Raw genomic sequence first — 21804 nt, forward strand, 5'->3', positions numbered from 1 at the left:
CTGACATGAGGGTCCGCATCATTTCTCAACCGGCGCAGAGAGGAGACGGAGTCAAAAGTGGGGGTAGAGTGCCGCCACTCCACCTCAGACTCCACCCCCGACATTAAACACCAGGCTGGTTAGATCCAAATATTGTTTGACCTGGTAAGAAATTCAAATATTACTGATAAGTGAATATATTTTCTTTTACAATTCAGTCAAGCCAACCACGCAGTTTAACCCTTTAATTCCCAGGCCCCTTTCGGAGAAATTTACCTGAAAATGACATGCCCCAAATTAATTGAAGATCTCTCAGGACCTACAGGGTTGATTTCAACTTTTCTGTTACCACAGTAAAGGTCATGCTTTAGAGGTCTAAAATTCAATGCTTGTATTATAGAGCCAAAAGTATTAAGTCCCAAGACCAAATCAATGAATTTTGGTGGTCCAATCATTTCCACAGCTGCATGTGTGGAGAACCTTGACTGTCCTCCACAGAGACCTGACCTCAACCTCCTTGAACACCTTTGGGATGAGTTAGAGCGATAGCTAAAGTTCTGGTTGTGATCTAACTAATTAAGACACTCCTAAACCTGGGAGATGTTTACAGAATAGTTAAAAGTTGATGTTGCTGGAGTTGATGTTGCTGGCAACGGTGGGTCCATCAACAAACTCGACCTCAGAGATTAAGAATAGGACATCATCAAAGTTCATGTAGAAGTAGACAAATACTTTTAGGCAGTAGAGGTATGTTAACGAGTGAGTGTTATACGGCACATAGAAAATCTAAAATAATTTCCAACTAAAATAAAATGCAATTAAATTATTAGCAGTAAAACAGCTCAGAATCTGACCATTAGATGTACCGAGACCCATGCAAAGAATGGGTGAAGTTTTACCTCTGATGCGTTCCTGGGTTCAATAAATATTGTTGTGTCTTCACCATTTCTTTTTGAGACTTTATTTTCTAAAATGATGGAGCCAAAGTGTTAGTCTTCCTTCGACTCACACCTCTTTTTGACCAATTGTGTTGACCTAGGTCGCTGCAGACCCAGTCATATCCACCGTGTGTCATATTACGTCCCGACTACTCCTGCGCATCTAGCTGAGGCTCATCAGCTCTGACACTAATTCTCACGCTACAGGCTGATGATCCTTAAATTCATTTACAAACAAATTTCATTTCAAACATTTATTGAACCTAACAGATAGAAACATCAATATTCACACTCAGAGGAGTGGACAGGAGTATAAACTTGTGATAATCAACCGCTTCTCCTGCAACATTATTCCCATCACATCCTGCGATGGTGGCTCAGATGGTAGGGTTTCGTCCTGTGACTGGTGGGTTGCCGGTTTGGACCCCACTCTTTGAATGAGACTGGGGCCGGTTTGGACCCCAGTCAGTGTGTGAGGGTTAGGGATCGGGTTGACGACCCATTGTAGTGTGAAGCACAGATCAATCTCTTCATCAAGAAAAACAGACCTAATTTATATTAAAACTTCTAATTCCAACAACTATTCATAAAGTGTAAACCCTGGTGACTTTCATCTAAAGACAATAATAATATGTAACTAGAACATTTCTGAAGAAATTTAGACGAAGCCTGCCTCTTGGTGTGTGCTTCTCGGATCAGAGCCACAAGTTCTAGGGCTGGGTTAGGTTCTGCTTGTGTGAGGGTGGAACCTTGAAGAGTATGTTGGCTAACAGGATCTCACTCCATTCGATATGTTAACCTAGCCCTATAAATATATATATATATATATATACACACCTTCTCATTCAAAGAGTTGTCTTCATTTTCATGACTATGAATATTGTAGCTTCACACTGAAGGCATCAAAACTATGAATGAACACATGTGGAATTATATACTGAACAAAAAAGTGTGAAACAACTGAAAATATGTCTTATATTCTAGGTTCTTCAAAGTAGCCACCTTTGATTACTGCTCCACACACTCTTGGTATTCTGCTGATGAGCTTCAAGAGGTCGTCACCTGAAATGGTTTTCCAACAGTCTTGAAGGAGTTCCCAGAGATGCACTTGTTGGACCTTTTACCTTCACTCTGCGGTCCAGCTCACCCCAAACCATCTTGATTGGGTTCAGGTCCGGTGACTGTGGAGGCCAGGTCATCTGGCGCAGCACCCCATCACTCTCCTTCTTGGTCAAAATTTCACCCCACAGACAGAAACGTCTTCTTCTCCTGGTTCTGATCATCTGGGTTTATTAATAAAATTTTCCTCTTAAGTCAGAAACTCCTTCCATTCTCTTGAATACGTTCTAAATATTTTATTTTCAGTTTTATTTTCAACCTTATTAGAACTGTTTGTAGCTGACCTGTCACTGAGTTTTATTAATCTTGATGGGATGAATGGTGGTTGTGTGTGATCCAGGTACCGGGTCTTGTTAGTTCGTCTTACTGCTGGTTTTGAACAATGATTAATGACTGTAATTAATTTAATTTGGTTCCATGATGTGTACAATCACCATACGATAAACTAATTTTGATGGATTTATTTTGATATTCCCTCTGACCGAGAACCTGCTGGACCAGGGGTTAGGACCGTTAGGTGAGGATGCAGGTGTGAAACGGTCTAAATTTGGAGAAATTAACCATAGTGATAAAGTCAGAGTCAGTACTATTCTGACATTAATTCAGATTTTCTTATTTAAATATTGAAACCTATTGATCTGGAGAAATATGTATACAATGTACCTTATGACCTCCAATAATAAAATAAGAAACCTTGGTGTTAACTTTGACTAGGACATGTCATTTAAATCCCATATTAAACAGGTTTCTAGGATTTCCTTCTTTCATCTCCAGAACATTGCCAAAATTAGAAATATCCTGTCCAGGAGTGATGCTGAAAAACTAGTCCATGCATTTGTTACTTCAAGGCTGGACTATTGTAATTCTTTACTATCAGGATGTCCACAAAATGCAGTTAAAAGCCTTCAGCTGATTCAAAATGCTGCAGCAAGAGTTCTGATGAAAATTAAAAAGAGAGATCATATTTCTCCTATTTTAGCTTCCCTTCATTGGCTCCCTGTTAAATCCAGAATAGAATTTAAAATTCTCCTCCTCACATATAAAGCCCTTAATGATCTAGCTCCATCATACATCAGAGATCTGATTGGTCCATATGTTCCTAACAGAGCACTTTGTTCTCAGACTGCAGGTTTACTGGTGGTTCCTAGAGTCTCTAGAAGTAGAATGGGAGGCAGATCCTTTAGTTATCAGGCTCCTCTCCTGTGGAACCAGCTCCCAGTTTTAGTCCGTGAGGCAGACACCCTGTCTACTTTTAAGGCTAGGCTTAAAACTTTCCTTTTTGATAAAGCTTATAGTTAGAGTGGCTTAGTTTATCCTGAGTTATCGCTGTAGTTATGCTGCTATAGGCTTAGGCTGCTGGAGGACATAACGACCACTTTCACCCTCTTCGCTACATTCTCCTACTACTCTCCAATTTTGCATTATTTGCTGTTATTTCAGCTTTTAACTTTGTTCTCTCTTTTCTCTTCCTAGAAGCTACACCTGACCTGACTCTGTGTCTACCTGTGACACCTTTCTGGAGAGGGGCATCGTCCGAGCTTCTGCTGGCAACAACTTAATGCTCACCTTCTACAGATGATCCACATGGCCCTGTCTTTCAGTGTTTAACCCTTTCTCTCTCCTAGACATGGCTACTGACTGAGCTTCTACTGTAACTAACTCTATGTTCTCTCTTTCAGACTCTAGACTTGAAAACTGGATCAGAGTTTATCTGTTCTTTCTTTCTAGATGAAACGACTAAAGGAGCTACATTCATTAACATTTACTTTTCCTTCCCATAGAAAGTACTCCTGGATCAGTGCTTCTTTGTTCTCTTTGTGTCTCTGCTCTGTTCTCTCAAACCCCCAGTCGGTCGTGGCAGATGGCCGCTCACACTGAGCCTGGTTCTGGTTCTGCTGGAGGTTTCTTCCTGTTAAAAGGGAGTTTTTCCTCTCCACTGTCGCTACATGCATGCTCAGTATGAGGGATTGCTGCAAAGTCAACGCCAGTGACTGTCCACTGTCTCTACATGCTCATCCAGGAGGAGTGAATGCTGCAAGTCACTGACTGGATGCAATCTGCTGGGTTTCCTTAGATAGAAAAACCTTTTATCCAATTTGAATAAATAACTGAATCTGACTGAACTGTTCAATGGTTACGATTAATAGGAATGTATGAACCTGACTTTGTGAAGAGCCTTGAGACGACATGTGTTGTGAATTGGTGCTATATAAATAAACTGAATTGAAAATGACGATGAATACCTGGGCCAGTTTTCAGTCATCTCCCCACCCAGCTCTACTGAACATCATAAATCTGCAGCAGCAGAGAGAGGCTGTTGAGCACTAATACAAAGATGGTCATGACTACAACAAGAAGAAGACTGAACTGAAAAATGTACACATGCGAGTGGGTGCTACTGGTTGTCCTCTTTGCCAGTTTTGGCTTCAGTATCTAGATTCTTGGTTCAGGGATGGGTCGAGGCTGGTATCAACTGTTTGCTGGTTTGATGCCTTCACATGTTTTTTATATTTTGACCAGAGAACCATCTAAATAATTTCTGCAAATGTTCAGATATCCATAAAAAAGACTGCATTGCTGTGATCATTAGTCTCAATCGAGCAACTAAAACCCTGACAGGAGGTGAAGCTCATGGTGTGAAGCTTTGTTTTGGTCCTGTTGGGCCATATTTTTGAAAACATCTACGCAGCATCCACTCCTGCAGAGGAGAATTCCCTGTTAATCACAGTGTTGCCTTCATACTCCTCTTCCTCATTTAGCTGTGGGACACAGGAGCATTCTGGGTAATGTAGTGTTCAGGTTGGATGGGTTTTACATGTTTTCTTTACTCATGTTTGTAGTGTTTATTCTCTTAAGTACCGTTAAATACCGGATAGACGGAACAGTCTGATAACATAAACCAGGGATGTCACATCCTGCCATACTATAGTAAAAATACTGTCCCATGATGTAATTTTAATGATTTCAAAGTTAAAAGAATCAATCTCCAATCTACAACATTTGATCGAAAAATGTGGTAAAATTTCAGGTTCTAAAATAAATAACACTAAATCAGCTTTGCTGTTACTTAATGCAAATGAAAGAACAAATTGGATCTTTGATATAAGCCAGTTTAAAGTAATGGATCAGTTTAAATATGTGGGGGCAGAGATCTTGCCAAAATTAGAAACCATTGCTACAGCCAAGTACAGACCAGTAATTAATGAAATAATGGAATCAGTTGATCGATGGATGCCTCTAAAATATCTACAATAGGAAGAATAAATACAGTGAAAATTTATTTCTTGCCTAAACGACTCTACTTGTTTTCAGAAATAAAAAAAAATAACGATTTATATCAGATTTATATGGAACAACAGGTGGGAACAGGAGGTCTAAGATGCCCTGACTATAAGCTGTGCTACTGGGCTGCTCCGCTGGGGACCATCATGTTCTGTTTCTCTAATGCAAACCTACCTTATTGGTCCGAAATGGAAGGGGCTGAGCTAGGATTACCTTTTCCTCTATACCTATATTCGGATAATGAAAGAAAACTCGGTAAAATAACAAATAATCCCATTGTGAAGCATATGATAAAGATTTGGTTTGAAAACAAAAAGTACTTAAAGGAGACAGACTGTCTCAATACAGCCCAGTATGGGGCAGCCAAGACTTTTCACCAGGAAGAGCAGATCTCACTTTTAAAGTATGGTATTATAAGGGAATAAAAATGATCCAAGGTCCATTCTTACCAGATTCTAATATAATGATGTGCTTTGAGGAGCTACAATCTCGATCTACTTTAAAGAAAAAGCTTTTTTTAACTGAAGGGTAAGCAGCAGGCATTTGAAGGTATTTGGGGTCCATTTATTAAATACACTAAAGATCAGTAGATGCTGAAGATGACTGACATTTTTAACCTTCGCCGTTCTCAATTCAAAATATTTATAATAAAATAAAAAAAGAAAGAGGGCATGTATAAAAGTGCATGTGTGCGTATAATGCAAGTCACTGTTTGCAATGTGCCATAAAATGCAAAAGATTACCTTTGCCAGCATGTTTTAGGTTTTGTTGTAAATTTCTAAATAAAAAATAAATAAAGACCCAGGAAACTTTTCATTACGATCGTTTATTCCACCTGTGATGTCATAGTGGCGGTGGGTTTGTGAGGTTGGCGTGGTCAGCTGAAGGTGTAGGTGGTTAAACTGAAGGCCACCAGGTAGAGCTGTGATGTCACCGAGGAGGAGGAGCCCGAAGCATTTGTGATGCAGCCGTTTTTCTTCATGCAGACATTCTGCTCGCAGAACTGACCTGCACACCCATAGCATAATACACCTGCACTGATCAGACCCCACCCATAACACCTGAGCTGTGTCATCATACGGTTGAAGATTTACCTGTGGAGTTGTCTGGACAGGCGCAGCGCTGGAAATCAATGCAGGTTCCACCGTTCTGACAGATCCGACGCTCCAGGTCACATATGTTCTCTGAGGGACAAATCATTGTTCAGCAAGAATCTTTGGAACAAACCTCCAGAAAACTGTAAAAACGACGAGTTTTTTTAAGGTTAAAACCCATTTGTTTAAAGTTGCTTTGGCTCCTTCATTTAAACTATTAATTGAAACATCCTTAATTTCAGTCTGTACTCCAACTTTACTTTCTTTTATTGTGCCACTGCTAAGTGTGAAGTGTCTTCTTGCTGAAATGTGCTACACAAATAGCTGCCTTGTCTTTAATATCAATTATTGATAAAATGAAGTGGGTCAGGTGAGGTTAAACAGAGTGCATACCTGTGCATCCAGCTCCGCCTTCCCGCCAGGTGAACCCAGAAAGACAGGAATCACAGCGCCTCCCAGTGGCTCCAGGTTTACAACGACAGAGGCCAGAATCAGAGCAGTGAGGAGATGCGCTGCCGTCTGGGTCACAGTCACATTCTAAGAGAACACACATAATCTTCATCATCTTCCACATCATCATGTTTTACATCATCATTGTCATGCTGCGGAAAACCTTGAGTGTAACAGACCTGCCCCACTCCTACATTGCTGCCTGTTTTAGTCACGTTACTGTGAAGTTATTATTGGTGATAGTTCCCAGACCTTGAGTAGGAAGATGCCACATCACCTTGGTGGAAAGTACATCAATCCTCAGTGTGTTGGAAGGCAACAGCAAGTCAGACAATGCTGTATTTGGCAGATCACCTGATCGTGAGTTCACCAGGATACATTTTTAAACTAGAACACTTGAAAGACGCAGGAACCACCTTTAATGCTGCTGCAGAACTGACTGAAACCAAATCAAACCATTCCAGGGGAGCTGGAGCAAACAGGTCAGCTGGTCAGGCAGATTGATGCGGTCTAACTTCACACAGAAACATGGACGTTGTTTGCTTTCATGTCAGTGAACAGGTCTTGGATGAGCACCTGGCAGCCTGGCCCCAACCAGTCCCCTGAGCCCACATTCATCCAGACACCTCTTTGGACCATAACCCATTCAGCTCCGTAGACGTTTGGCTGACGGAGGAAGACATGCAGCAAAGGCCGGCTGGGCGGGAGTTAAACCTGCAAGGGCTGCGTTGAAGACTGAAACCTCTGAATATGGGTTGCATGTTTTACCCCTGCACCACCGCTGCACCCTTTAGACTTTAATTTTATTACATTTTCTATTTTTTTGGACTTTTTATGCCTCATAATCCAGTTCCCAGCTGACTATCGGCTGATGGAGCAAAAAAGCAACATGAAGCTTCCATATTCTGTGAAAAATCTCCACAGCATCTTGGACAACCTACTGCAGAAGATCACTTTACTTAAATCTTAAACACAAAAGTTGACTGTAAACATAAATGGATTCTGTGGGAATGACACTACAGTCCCTGACTATGAAAGAAGCACAGCAGTAGGTTCACTCTGGTGCCAAAACAGCTGCATCCAAGATAGCATTAAAGTTTATATTTAAGCTATCACTTTCAGTGTTAACACGAATATTAAAATCCCCCACTATAATACCTTATCTGTATTTAACACTAAATAAGGATTAAATATTCAAAAGAGTTGTAGCTATTGATTGGTCTGGGACTAATCAATAAATCGGACTGAAAGATGGTTGCTACTCCTCCTCCTCACCCAGTATTTGAAGGAATGTGAAAATTTAAATAATTAGTAGGAGTTGACTCATTTATAGTAACATAATCCTCTTGCTGCAGCAGGTTTCTGTGAGGCAAAATAAATCAATCTGATTGTCACAAATCAGGTCACTAACTAGCAATGTCTTTGAAGAGAGAGATCTTATGTTCAGTAAGCCACATTTAATGGTTTTATTTTTCTTTTTAGTCTGAGTTGTGTTTATTTTTATTAGATTTTCCGGATTTCCTCCTTTTAGATTATTTTTTAATCTATTCAATTTTGGCCGTGGGCGAGACGCTGTCTTAATAGGGTAATGGGTGGGTAGCAGTACAGAAGCTGCAGAGAGGAGTATTAAACTACGACCCTGCTTCCTGGTCTGAACCCTGGGTTGTCAGAGGTTTGGAGAACTAATAAATTCGACCAGATTCCTAGAAAGAAGAGCAGCTCCATCCAAAGTGGGATGGATGCCGTCTCTCTGGATCAGACCAGGTTTTCCCCAAAATGTTCGCCAGTTATCAATGTAGCCCACATTGTTTTCTGGACACCATCTAGACAGCCAGCGGTTGAATGACAGCATGCGGCTAAACATGTCGTCACTGGTCAGATCGGGGAGGGGACCAGAGAAAATTACGGAGTCTGACATTATTTTGGCAAAATTACACACCGAAGCAACACTAACTTTGGTGACCTCCGATTGACGTAACCGGGTGTCATTACCACCAGCGTGAATAACAATATTACTGTATTTACGCTGATCCTTAGCCAGCAGTTTCAGGTAGGATTTGATGTCGCCCGTTCTGGCCCCTGGCAGACATTTGACTATGGTCGCTGGTGTCTCTAGTGCCACGTTTCTGACTATGGAGCTGCCAATTACCAGAGTTGGCTTCTCAGCGGGTGTGTCGCTGAGCGGGGAAAATCTGTTAGAAACGCTGACGGGTTGGTGGTGACCTGTGGGCTGGGATCTAGGACTATGCTTTCTACGTACCGTCACCCAGCCGGCCTGAGGCCCCGGCTGCGCGGACTCTGCTGGAGGACTGCTACGGGGAGCTACCCTCGGTGGCTCCGCGCTGGCTAAGGGGCCTCGGCTATCTGCTGGTTTTTCAACAGCGTCGAGCCGGACCTCCAATTCCCCCATAAAATCGACAAAAATGCTAAATGCATTATTATTAAAGGATGCAGAGGAGTAGACAGAGAGAGACGAAGAAAAAACAGAGACAGAATGGCTAGCCTTTGTTGAGCTGAAGCTAGCTAAGCTGGTGACCCCTTTCCACGATGAGAAAAACTGTGTGAGACAAACATAAAGTGCAGCAACAGCAAATGTGTTTAATGTACCTATGTGTTAGAATAAGTCAGAGAAGTCACAATCAAGAGATTTCAGATCGGGTCGAGAGAGTTCTTGCTGTTGTACTCCACTGATTACAATGGCGAAAACAGGAAGTGATGCAATAAAAACTTTACAGAACCCTCCCTGAAAAATCTATACCAAAAATTTAATGTAGGGTAAGGTGCTTGTGCTAAGCACAGTTTTTCAAGCAGGTGGCTTATACTGAATGAAGTCATCATGGGGGAGGAGTCACCTTTCTGAAAGTACAAAAAACAAAACGGATCCGCAGTAAAATCAGGTTGTATCTGACTCCAGCCAATGGTCTCTCAACTTTTCTAGCAGGTTTCCAAGCATGCTCAGTGAAACATCTAAGGATGGTTTTGAACCTATTTGTAACCAGAACTTCTTCAGTTCCTCATTGAGTAGCTGTTCAAACCCATAATGCAGCTGAATTCTGTCATCTGGTACTTCATGGAGACCAGACAGTCAACTATGGTGGAACAAGCTGCTAATTGCTATCAAAATAGCAGGTTCTTTTCTCCCTTCCTGTTTAAACACCTTGAGCGAACTCAGACATCTAACTCCCTCTTATTTAGGACTGCTGGAATGGTTCTACTGGGAGTCTTTCACACTGATTTTATTATTCCAGTCATGATCAGTGTTCTCTGCCAAAACAGTAAAATGTAGATTTTGTAGTTTGAATGATTGTATACATCCAAGAACTGAATAAAAGCACCAAAAGGCCAAATATCGAACCACTGAGGCGTAATAAAATAAACCTGAAGGTGGGTCCACTTGGTCTGCCAGAACTGTCCATGAAAAGAATCTAAAACAGGAGCTCATCTGTAAACCAAGAGTGAATAAAATTGGCAGAGCGTCGCAAGAACTTCATTTTCTCTCTGTGGTTCTGATTGGTCAGCTGACTCAGACATCACAGAATGTGTTTAGGTTTTCAGTGATACTAACCCACACAGATGTTGTCGTCATCGAGTGGCAGCGAGGTGTTTCTGTAGTAACCAAGTCGACAGTACTGACAGTTCTGTCCTCGAGTGTTGTGTTTACAGCTCACACACGTCACCACGTTGATGAAGTCGATGTAGCTGCAGCGGTTGGAGTGACCGTTACACTCGCAGTCTAACGAAGAGACACACATTAAAACACACTAACCTGAAGCCCCGTTCCTGTGTCTATCAAACCATCAATCAAGTCAAAGTGTATTTATAAAGCTCTCAGTGGAACTGGTTTTACTGAGGTTAAAACCATAAAGACAGACATTTTACCACAAACAATGAATGACCAACATGATCAAACACCTAAAAAAAAAAATTATTTGTTGCAAAACCAAAGAAAATATAGAGAAATCAATCAATTATAGAGGAGAAGGAACTGTGGAAACACTGGAAATATATGATTTTTTTTCTAGGAAGGCCCCCTCCTAGAACCGCCACCTTAACGTGGTGGAGGGGTTGCCTATGCTGAGGAGAACCTGTGGAGGAAACATGTGGAGGAGTGCTCAAATGATCCTAGAGGCTATGTTGTCCGGGGCTTAAATGCCCCGCCTCTGGTAGGGTCTCCCATGGTAAACAATCTCTGGGTGACGGATCAGACAAAGAGCGGTTCAGAAACCTTCATGAGGACCAGTACGTGATGTCGCCCTGTATGGCGAACCCAGGGGCCCATTCTAGGCCAGGCCTGGGGTTGGGACTCTTCAGTGAGCACTTGGTGGCCGGGTTACTCCACATGGGACCTGGCCAGTCCAAGCCCGAATGGGAGACACGAGGACATCCAGCAGGGGGCCCACAATCTACAGGGGGATCATGCGATGGTCAAAGGCAGAGTCCTCGATGACCCAATCTCCGGATGCTTAAACTGACTCAAGGGACCACCAATCACCACCTGGTTGAGTTGGATCTGCTGAAAGCTGGACAGAGCCCTCTGCCAGAGATGGTTTTAACTCCCACGTCCAGGAGAGCTTTTCCCAGGTTCTGGAAGAGGTTGGTGACAGAGTCCAAATGGACTATGTTCTCCACCTCTATTGTCGATGCTGCTGCCCGTAGCTGTGGCTGTAAGTTCAACATGTGTTTTGTGTCACTCATTGTGCCCTATGGGAGACGCTCCTCGAGTATGGAGCCAGAGGCCCTCAATAGGGCCCTTCCGGTTTCTTTACAAGCAGAGCAGGGGTTTGGTTTGCATTGGTCTACGTTCTTACCCTCACCTATGGGCACAAGGTTTGGGTCATGACTGAAGAACTAGATCCTGAATACTAGCTGCTGAAATCTCCTGATGACTTCACCCAATAGCGGCATTGGAAGATTACAAATAGTGGGACCTAAAATTGAGCCTTGTGGAACACCTTAGTTTGAATCATAAAATTCTGATGAACAGTTTCCTATTTTTACAAAACCTTTTCTGTTGCTGAGATACGAACTGCTTCAGGACGTTTCCAGGAAGTCCAATCTGCCTGAACTCTTCTGGTAGAATGGTGAGGTTAACATTATCAAAAGCTGCACTAAGGTCCAATAATATCAGTACTGAAGGTTTGTTCTGATCCACATTATATCTGAGGTTGTTTAAAATCTTTAGTGATGCAGCTTCTGAGCTCTGATTGGATCTAAAGCCAGATACTGTTTTCTGTAATGAGTCTAAGTGAGAGTTAATTGAGTCAGAACAAGCTTGTCTAGAACTGGACCTAAAGGGTAAAGGTTTATGACAGCTGTCTAAATAACCGTAGGGACACGCCCATCTGAAGAGATGAATTCACAAAATTAAGAACATCATGTTTTAAAACAGTTGACTACATTATTAATAAAAGATGTTGGTTTTGGGTTTAAGATACATCTTTTAATAAAGAAATAGTTCTGATTTCAGCATCAACCAACCAACATTGACTCTGAGCTCATAATATTTTTTATGTTGGCAGTGACATGAATTAGATCTAATATTTTCTATCACTTCTGAGGTTTGTGAATAAACTGGTGGATACTGGGAGAATTGCTCTGGTTAGTCTGTCGAACATTGAGAACAAAGTTCTTGTTTTTTTCAGAAATTTTGGTAATTTACAGAAAATGTATTTTTCCTCCATTTTGTTTCTAATTTTCGACTGTTCCTTTTAGCTGTCTGGATTTATTTATCAGTTTTATTTTGGGCTACAGAGTATGGAACAAGGGACAGGAAGGAGATGTTGTCTTGTGGGGTTTTTTTTATGGTGGAAGGAGGCTGTTAGAGGGGAGGAGCTGGGGTGTGGAGATCAAGTAGAGACAAAGCATCAGTGATGGAAACTATTCTTACCCTGGAAGTTGATGTAAATGATTTTAGACAGCTGAGTAGACTTTGGTCCTCCGGGAATCAGAATCTTCTGGGTTGCTTAAAACACGGAGTAAGCAGTGTAACCATGGCAACAACAGATCAAGGGTCAGGACCTATAAAAGCTATCTCACCAGTCATGACAACTGACATTAGCAGATATAAAAACCAGCTGCCAACTCTTCCTACCAATCACTACAGTTGTTTCTATAGTTAGTACCTTTCTTCCCAAAGTCTTTCTCTTCCTCTTTGCTTTTCACATTTGTTTCTTCTTTGGAAATTGTGATTGCTTGTGTGAACAGACAAAAAAACGTCTGTTAGAGTTTTCAAAGTTTTCAGGATATATTTAGTCCGCTGAAGTAGATCTTTATATTGAGTTCTTAACACCCAACCACCTAAATTCAATCAGAACCAGGGGTGTGACAATACATCCACCTCACAAGATGACAAGATACACAATTACTGGATTCACGAGATCAAGACAGGGTTTAATCAATATTTTTGGGAAATTAGGAATCCTTTTTTACAATGGTTTCACAAATCCCAAACCATTTTTAAATAATCTGCAAGACAAATATTATAATAATTCAGTCCAGTTTTGACTAGTCCATATATTTTATTTATTTTGCTTGTTAAGATGGCCCTCCTGACAGAAAAAAATATATTTAAAATGCAATGTTTTGTATTTTCACAAATACAATAAAGCTGTTATCTGTAAAATGTGTTTTAATAAATTTAATTAATCTCTGTTCAGTGCAGAATAATACATTTGAAACACGTTTTAGATTTGAAAGACAATGAAATGGAGTTGAGACTATGAAATAGACCTTTAAAGTGGACACACTCTGAAGCATAGCATCATTAGCAGCTAACGGTGCCTCAGATGTTCTCTGTTTTCAAAATTATGACAAATAATTTAAAACCGGTGGAAGATTCTTCTGTGAGTCGTGCAGCTCGATGAAAAGTGCAAGACTGTATCAAAGCGACGCAACAAAGCAGGAAGTACTTCATTTCTGACTTCAAAATAAGAGTCTAAAAACATATACAAAGGGTTTTAAGCTAAAATCACTGTTGTTTCTAGGCAGGGCTCATAATAACCATTCTTACATACTTTACCAGGCAACTACTGATGGATACTAGACCACATCATGAGACAATTTTAACTTTGACAAGAAAACTCTTGTGGTACGAGTACACAACATGAATTGCAGTTATTCTAATACAATTAGGCACAGTTTGTTATACCTTTGTCCTTTGTTCCTGTTGGCTCCTTTCGTTCAGATGGGGACTCTCCAGATGGTTGAGCTGATTTCACCTGAGAAGACTTTCCTTCTTGCTGGGTTTTAGAGTCACCAGCAGACACTTGTCCAGAACTAGAAGTTGGATTTTGACCTGATTCATCTGAACCTAGATTAGTATTGGGTTTAGACTGATCCAAGGTTTCAAGAACTGGTAATGACTCTACATTAACATCAGGATCTGGAGGGGGGGCACCAGAAGTAATTAGTGTGGGAAGAGGTGCATCAGAAGGAGGTGCATCTGTCAATATGCCAGGAGTTATAGAGGACACTACTTTTGGGGTTAGGGAGAGTTCTGGAAGACCTGGAGGAGACACTTCCAAAGGGGTCACATCTGATGCAAGCAATTCTGTAGAAAGGGCATTTGGAAGAGGTGTTTCTGCAGAAGGTGTATTAGGAGAAGGTAAATTCAGAAAAGGTATATCTGGAACTGTATCAGGAGAAGGAACAGCCATTAAACTGTCAGAAGCTCTAGATGATGACATTTCTGGAGGTATTTTTAAAGGAGGTACTTCAGGAGAAGGTTCTTTTGGCACGGGTATTTCAGTAGAGGGTAAATAAGTTGAAATTTCTCTAGTTTTTGATGATAGGCCACCTGGTGGAACATCTGAAGATGTTAAATAAGTTGGTAATATTGCTGAAGGTAGATAAAGGGTAAGGTCCTCAGGAGGTACAACAGGGGGAAGCGCATTAGGTGTTTTGGGGTTTGGTTTATCAGGGGGAGTTTTTACATCTAATGGGACATCTGAAGGTGGTAACAGAATGACTAGAATGTCTGGAGAAACAGAAGTTTCAGCTCTGACTGAAGGTGGACCATCTCCTTCTTGAGTGGCTGGAGTAGAACCAGTTGGCAGTGTATCTCCTGAAGACACCTTTTCACTGAGTGGAGTGATTTCTTGAATAGTTGCTGGATTCTGCGCCCTGGTTGATGGCACTACACCAACAGAAGGTGGAACATTATTGGTCACCAAGTCAGTATTACCAGTCCCTGACAAGGGGAAGTCTGCAGTGAAGTCAAATGGTCTTGTCATCGAGTGACTCTTAGACACCCCCGGGTCGCTGTTCCTGGTTGAGATTGTGGACCTCTTACTGGTTAGACCGTAGCTGCTAATGGTGGTACAGGAAGTGTTGATAACTTTTCCCTGGGCTGTACTAATTGATGAAGAAATATCTGCTGAAGGTCCTGTTGTACTGCTTGAGTCAAAGAATTCACCAGCATTACTAGTACTACGAGTACTACTCACAGCAGTAAAAACTACAGCACCAGTGTCGGATGTTGTGATGACATCTACATCCATGGCAGAATTTGTAGTACTGGTGTAGTACATTGTACTGGTCATGTCAGACACTGAAATACTACTAGTCCTACTAAATACTGAGGTATCAGTAGTAGTAACACTATCAGTGGTAGTACTTGTTTCTGCAGCAGTAATACTCTGTGGGTTAGTGGCAATAGAACCTCTATCTGCATCTGATAGTGTAAGAGCACTTTTTGTGGTTGTAAAAGTAGTCAGTGAATAATAAAACATAGACAAAATACCATCTGTGGTGGTAGAGGGGCTAGAAGTGGCGCTTTTAGAATTTGTTGGATTGTCAGTAAAAGTAAAGTCAGTTAGTATGGGTGATGTCCAAACAACAGTGTTCATATCAGTTTTGGTACTGCTGTCAGTGACTGCAGACATGGTAGAACTGTCAATGTAAGGAGTAGCAGTGGTAGTAGTCGTAGTAGTGGTAGTGGTAGTAGTGTCAGTCACTCCATCTGATGAGGCAGAGGGTCCATCAGATGCTGCTGAGTTAGAGTCACCAGCCGCTGTCAGAGAAAAAGAGTTACGACTCTTTAGTGACATTGCTGTCTACAAACTCTGACTGAACTCTGCAGAACATTAAACTGGGAGCGTTCCAGTTTCCTTTACTTCATAGATGTTTCATGTCTTAATGTAGAGTAATTTTGTTTGTTTATGGGCCATACTGAGAGGTTCTGTTCCTGATAAGGTCCAATGGTACCCTCCATCTCTCTTCCTTCTGCATACTGATACTGTTAATAATTAAATTAAATCATCTTTATTGGTCATTGCACATGTACATTACAACTAAATTTGTCCTCTGCATTCCCTTATCGGGATAGGTTAAATTGTACGCACCCGGGTAGCATTCTGGGGCTAAGGGTCTTGTTCAGGGAGCCAGAGTGGCAATCTGTGGGATACGAACCCAGCCCCTTGTGTCCCCTTCGGAACGCAAACCTCCTGTTCTAACCACTAGGCCACCACTCCCCCAGATCCATGTTTTGGAGCACAGAGCACTCTTGGTTTACACTTATCCTCCTGCCGTAAACCTTGGTGTCCATCTTGATGCTTTCCTTAAACTATGTGGGCAGAGGTCCAGTCCATCTAAGACAGCTCGCTAAGGTTAAGCCATACATTCAAACCGGTGTCTTTGAGCATATCATTCATCTGCTCGTTACTTGCAGATTGGGCTACTGTAACTCTGTACTTTGTCTTGGACCAGTCCTCTATTCAAGGTCTCCACTTACAGTGGGGAGAACAAGTATTTGATGCACTGCTGATTTTGCAAGTTTTTCCACCTCCAAAGCATGTAGGAGTCTTTAATTTTTATCATAGGTGCTCTTCAGCTGTGAGTGACGGAATCTAAAACAAAAATTCAGAAAATCACATCGTGTGATTTTTAAGTAATTAATTTGCATTTTATTGCATGACATCAGTATTTGATCAACTAACAACTAGTAAGAATGGCCGTCTCTCTCAGGCCTGTTTGTCCTTTAAGAAGCCCTCCTGTTCACTACTTTGTTTTGGATTCCATCACTCACAGCTGAAGAGAACCTATGATAAAAATAAAAAACTTCTACTGTGGGAAAAGTGGGAAAACCTGCTAAACCAGCAGTGTATCAAATACTTGATCTCCTCACTGTAGCCCAAAATGCTGCTGCTCATCTGCTGACTGGTACAAAATGCATTGTGCATCTTACCCCAGAGTTGGCATTCCTACACTGGCTTCCTGTCTTTAACTGTATCCAATTTAAATATGTACTTTTGGTTTTTAAATCCTTACACGGTAAAGCCCCTCTTATTTGTCTGAGCTGCTCCAAAAAGAACCACCAGGTCTAGCGGACAACTGATGCTGTCCATTCCAAGGTCTAAACTTATTTCTCGGGGAGACAGAGCCTTTGGTATGGCAGGTCCCAAACTTTGGAACAACCTGCCTCTTAATATTAAATCTGCACAACCTCCAGAGCATTTGGTTGAGGTTCTGCAGCAGCTCTATTGTTCCGTTAGAAGATGGTAACAATCCTCCAGTCTGTGTTCTGCAGAGATCTTTTCAGACCTCCATGTTTTGTAACTGCAGCAGAATTCAAACACTGCTGGATGAATCCAGTCAGAATCCAGCTTTTCAGAGACCAGACTCCATATTTATCCAGAGGTTTGAGCTTCCAGCTGCTGTTACTTGTGCTCCACAACATCCACGATATACTGACTCACATCTAACATCTGATTTCTGCCACTGTTGCATCTTACAGAGTGTCTTATGTTAAGAAATGAGCAAAAATTTACATTGGTGAAAAATATATTTTTAATGTTTAATGAGACTCAGAGGAAATTAGCAGTTTTTGACAGTGTATATCATATACAAATAGCATCAACTGATGTTTACTTGATGGTTAAGTAAGGACCGCTGTGTGTGTGTTAGGGTGAAGTCCCATTAAAACAGATTAAACTCCACCATCTGCTGGCACATTCACTCCCATGAGAAGGCAGCCATCAAGGTCAGAAATCTGATTTTAGTTTGAATTTCATGATCATTCAACCAGTCAGCAGAAGCCTCATATAGCTCTCCCACATGGAAAAACTACGCTGAACTTAAAGTAAGTTCAGCTATTTGATTAATAAAACAACAAGAACACAAAGTCCTTACAGCAAGATGTGGAAAAAATGATGCAACACTGACAGTGGAGCAGACAGGTGAAGAAACAGGTAGATCAATGTTACTTACGCACTACGCTTCCAGCTGCTTCACCTGTTAAAGATACAAAGGTAGGGATGGATTTCAAAATCACTTTGTGTGTGTGTGTGTGGTGGTGTTAGGTGGTTCATACAGGTGTTAGCAGTGCCTCTGGGCAGGGGCAGGTATGAGCCTGGTCTCCAGCTGCGGGACCTGAAGCCTCCCCGGCAGCGCTGACAGTCCTGTCCACCTGTGTTGTGCTTGCATTCACACTGCAGAGTTGCATCTCGCAACACACACTGAGATGCGTGCAGGTGACATTTACACCTGAGAAACAAGCATCAAAATCAGAGACTGACCTCAACTCAGACTCTTAATCACATCTGGCCTCTCTGTTAACCCACCTGTCCCTCTGCTAAACATAAACTCTCTACTGAAATGAAACATTTTCTTGGCCTTCTCTCAGCAAAACCTTTCAGTGAAATCTAAAACCTGCTGTAGCTTCAAAAGATCCATACTTCACATCCAAGGCTCATCCAGGCCTGGCACAAAGATTCATCCTGGGAGTTCTGAATACGTGTGGATGGTATTGCTATGGACTCTTAATGTTGATTTGCTCAGATTTTATTCGTAGCAGCTATGGAGTCCATCTATCTGCACTAGATAATCTGTGTGATCGCAAACCACCTCAGAGCATCCACTAACCAGGTGAGTCTCTTCACCACGCATCTTTGAGAGTAAGGTGGATCTGGTCATTGTGGTGCTTTCCCTTTAAAGTTGGTTGGATTGTTGGTAGTTGACAGTTATCACACTCTGTGACCACGTGTTTATAATGTAGCTGAGCACTTTCAGATGTGGAGTACATGTTGCCTGGTTAATGGTTGTAGCTGGTCCTGGGTACGAATTTAGATGCATTCGTTTGCTTGTATTTATGGAGGGTTACTGTTGGTGGAATGAGTGGATTATGTCTGTGAATGCTTCAGATGTTTCTAACATGTCAGCAGGTTCAGGTGTTTGTTTACCTGGCAGGAACGTCAATGTTAGAAATGGCGTAAAAGTACTTCAGTAGGTTGTCTCTCTGGACGTAGGTTCCTCCTAGAGCAGGGCGGAGGAGCCGCAGACGGAGGTTGGAGAAGGTAAAGAAGTCTCTGAGACCTTTCATCGTCTCCATCCGTATGTAAAGGGCATCCATGTTGATAAGCTTTGGACCAGCAAACACGCCAAATCGAGCACGCACCTCAAACACCACGTTCTTCTCCTCCTGGAGCAGTTTCAGTTCAAAATAGTCACATAAATCTCCAACAGAGAGTTTCAAGCACCTTCCTGAGGTTGTACCCAATGAGATGTGTTTGAGATGCAGTTACTCACCTTAGCCCCAACCCAGCGGGAGTACTTCTCAGTGCAGATGACACGGGTTAAGTTAGTTGGTGCTAAATCAGAAACTTGCTTAGGTGACATGCCGAAGGCCTCGAGGCAGTCGTCAGCATAGTACTGATATGGCTGCCATGTTGCACCTGCAGGACAAACAGCCGCATTTTCTGTGTGTTGGAGCTTGAAGCTCAGATCACAGAGCAGGTCTAAAAGTATCTGATAAACAGAAACCAACACGGTTCCTATAGGGCACATATTGGTGTGCTTCTTTTTTTTAATGTTACATTAACATTTTAAACCATTCCTACTAATAACATCCCAAACTTAAAACATCGATTAGTTTTTCTTATTTTGCTGATTTCATGGTGCCGTCTGTTAAATAACTGAGATCAAGCTCCCTCCTATAAATTACACCCACAGACTGATCAGATATGAAGCAGCTACGCTCCCTCCAGTTACCTTTGTCCATAGATTTTTCCAGAACCATGCTGGTTGGTCTCCCATATTCAAAGGTAATGATGATGTCATCAACCACCTCCAGACTCTTGTTCCATGACAGAGTGATGTTAGCCAATAGTGGCTCAGGATACCTGGACCAGGTGATTGTTTGCCAATAGGTGATGAGCCCACCCCTCTCCCTGTCTCCCATAAGCTGAGGAGGGTGAGACAAGTCAGGGCTGGACGCGTCACACTCATCACTGCACAGGTAAGGGTTTTCCTGTGAACACAAACAGCAACATAATACGACACAACTTCGGTCGTACCAGATTGTGAAAAGTCTTGGCAGACCACTAACAGACTGGATCCCAGATTGAAGAACTGGATCTGCTGAGGATCACAGATTACAGGATTTATCAGACCACATAAAGCAAGATGAAAACATCAGGTAAATCCTCATTAAGATAAAACATTTCTTTTCCAACAGGGACCTGGTAAGGCAGCAGCCAAGTTACAATAAAACACGGATTAAACTAAATAAAAGAATGAAGATACTGACTCAGCAGCCAGTGGGAATGTCTATGGACAGACTTTGTAACCGGGTGGTTTATTAGTGTTAGAATGGTGTTTATGTAGACGTGGCTGTGAATTCCCACCCGTGTAAGGTCCATGAACACATCTATGCCCCGTTTGCCCGCCTCTGTTTTTGGGTTCCAGTGTTGTCTGGCTAGTTAGTTTATATAGGCCCCAGGTGTGCACGCTAAGCAGTTTGATTCTTTAGGGTTTTGGCGGTGTGGTTAGTTGCTGCACATGTGAATCTTTTGCTGGCTGAGTGCTGGCACCCTGCTCAACAAGTTTTGTGATGAGCCCTGGCTTACATGTGGGATATTTGTGCTGCTAGTAAGGATGTATGGGAGTGAACCGCAACTGCAGCTGTTCGCAGTTACCTGCTAGTGGGGGCTGCAACTGATTCAGATTGCTGCTGTTGCATGTTATGCTCTCACCTATTGGTCTTTAGAGGCTCTCCTGTTTGAACTCATCTGTTGAGAGGTGATTCAGAGTTCGTGCTAGGCTGATTGTTGCATTTTAGAACCCACTTCGTAGTGCAAGTCCCCTAGAACCAGCACTTTAGAACTCTTTAGGTTGCTACCAACCATAACTATACTTCATATAACATCTTTTTACAAATTTGCTGATTAATACGGTTCCACAGGACTTTGGTTTAGGCAATTTGGGATTTATTCTTTTTCTTTTTTTCTCTTCTTCTTCTTCTTGTTTATTTGGGTTTTGTTATTCGTATTATTAATTTGGTTTCTTGTGGTTTGTTTAAGCCCCAAAAGACTTCAGCTAATGATTGCCTGTGGTTGCTGGGTTTTAAATTGGAATAATCTATTTTAAATATTGTAAGGAATTGTAAATAAAATATATTTTGTATATTACATCTACTTTTGTCGCTTGAGGCCAGACTTACCTGGGTATTTTTTTAATAGGAAGACCCTAGGCTATCTAACATCACTTGAAGCCTACCAGTTGGCTTTAGGGCCACGTCCTCTGTCACAATCCGGGTTCTTTCCCCGTGTTACATATTCAATTCAGTTTTCAATTCAGTTTATTTCTATAGCACCAATTCACAACACATGTCGTCTCAAGGTTCTTCACAACAGTCAGGTTCATACATTCCAATTAATCGTAACCATTGAACAGTTCAGTCAGATTCAGTTATTTATTCAAATTGGATAAAAAGTTTTTCTATCTAAGGAAACCCAGCAGATTGCATCCAGTCAGTGACTTGCAGCATTCACTCCTCCTGGATGAGCATGTAGAGACAGTGGACAGTCACTGGTGTTGACTTTGCAGCAATCCCTCATACTGAGCATGCATGTAGCGACAGTGGAGAGGAAAAAGTCCCTTTTAACAGGAAGAAACCTCCAGCAGAACCAGAACCAGGCTCAGTGTGAGCGGCCATCTGCCACGACCGA

General features: G+C 41.9%; 1 protein-coding gene across 3 annotated transcripts in view; it reads right to left on the reverse strand.

Annotated features, from left to right (window-relative positions):
- Window positions 1-6128: 6128 nt before the first annotated feature.
- Window positions 6129-21804, reverse strand: part of LOC124878284 (netrin-G2-like) — a 68693-nt gene continuing 53017 nt past the window's right edge. The window contains exons 3-14 of one of the 3 annotated variants that reach the window (XM_047382151.1): window positions 19847-20105; window positions 19385-19530; window positions 19039-19277; window positions 18171-18343; window positions 18068-18091; window positions 14010-14996; window positions 12985-13053; window positions 12750-12824; window positions 10428-10595; window positions 6806-6949; window positions 6413-6502; window positions 6129-6326 (exon numbers count right to left, since the gene is read on the reverse strand). In XM_047382151.1, the coding sequence (XP_047238107.1) occupies window positions 6196-6326; window positions 6413-6502; window positions 6806-6949; window positions 10428-10595; window positions 12750-12824; window positions 12985-13053; window positions 14010-14996; window positions 18068-18091; window positions 18171-18343; window positions 19039-19277; window positions 19385-19530; window positions 19847-20105 (2505 nt within the window). In that variant the 3' untranslated portion in view covers window positions 6129-6195. Of the gene's footprint in view, window positions 6327-6412; window positions 6503-6805; window positions 6950-10427; window positions 10596-12749; window positions 12825-12984; window positions 13054-14009; window positions 15873-18067; window positions 18092-18170; window positions 18344-19038; window positions 19278-19384; window positions 19531-19846; window positions 20106-21804 lie in introns of all 3 variants that reach the window. The other 2 variants (XM_047382149.1, XM_047382150.1) reach the window with 2 other exon arrangements.

The sequence above is a fragment of the Girardinichthys multiradiatus genome, chromosome 12 (assembly GCF_021462225.1).
Source record: "Girardinichthys multiradiatus isolate DD_20200921_A chromosome 12, DD_fGirMul_XY1, whole genome shotgun sequence".
Lineage (NCBI taxonomy): Eukaryota > Metazoa > Chordata > Actinopteri > Cyprinodontiformes > Goodeidae > Girardinichthys > Girardinichthys multiradiatus.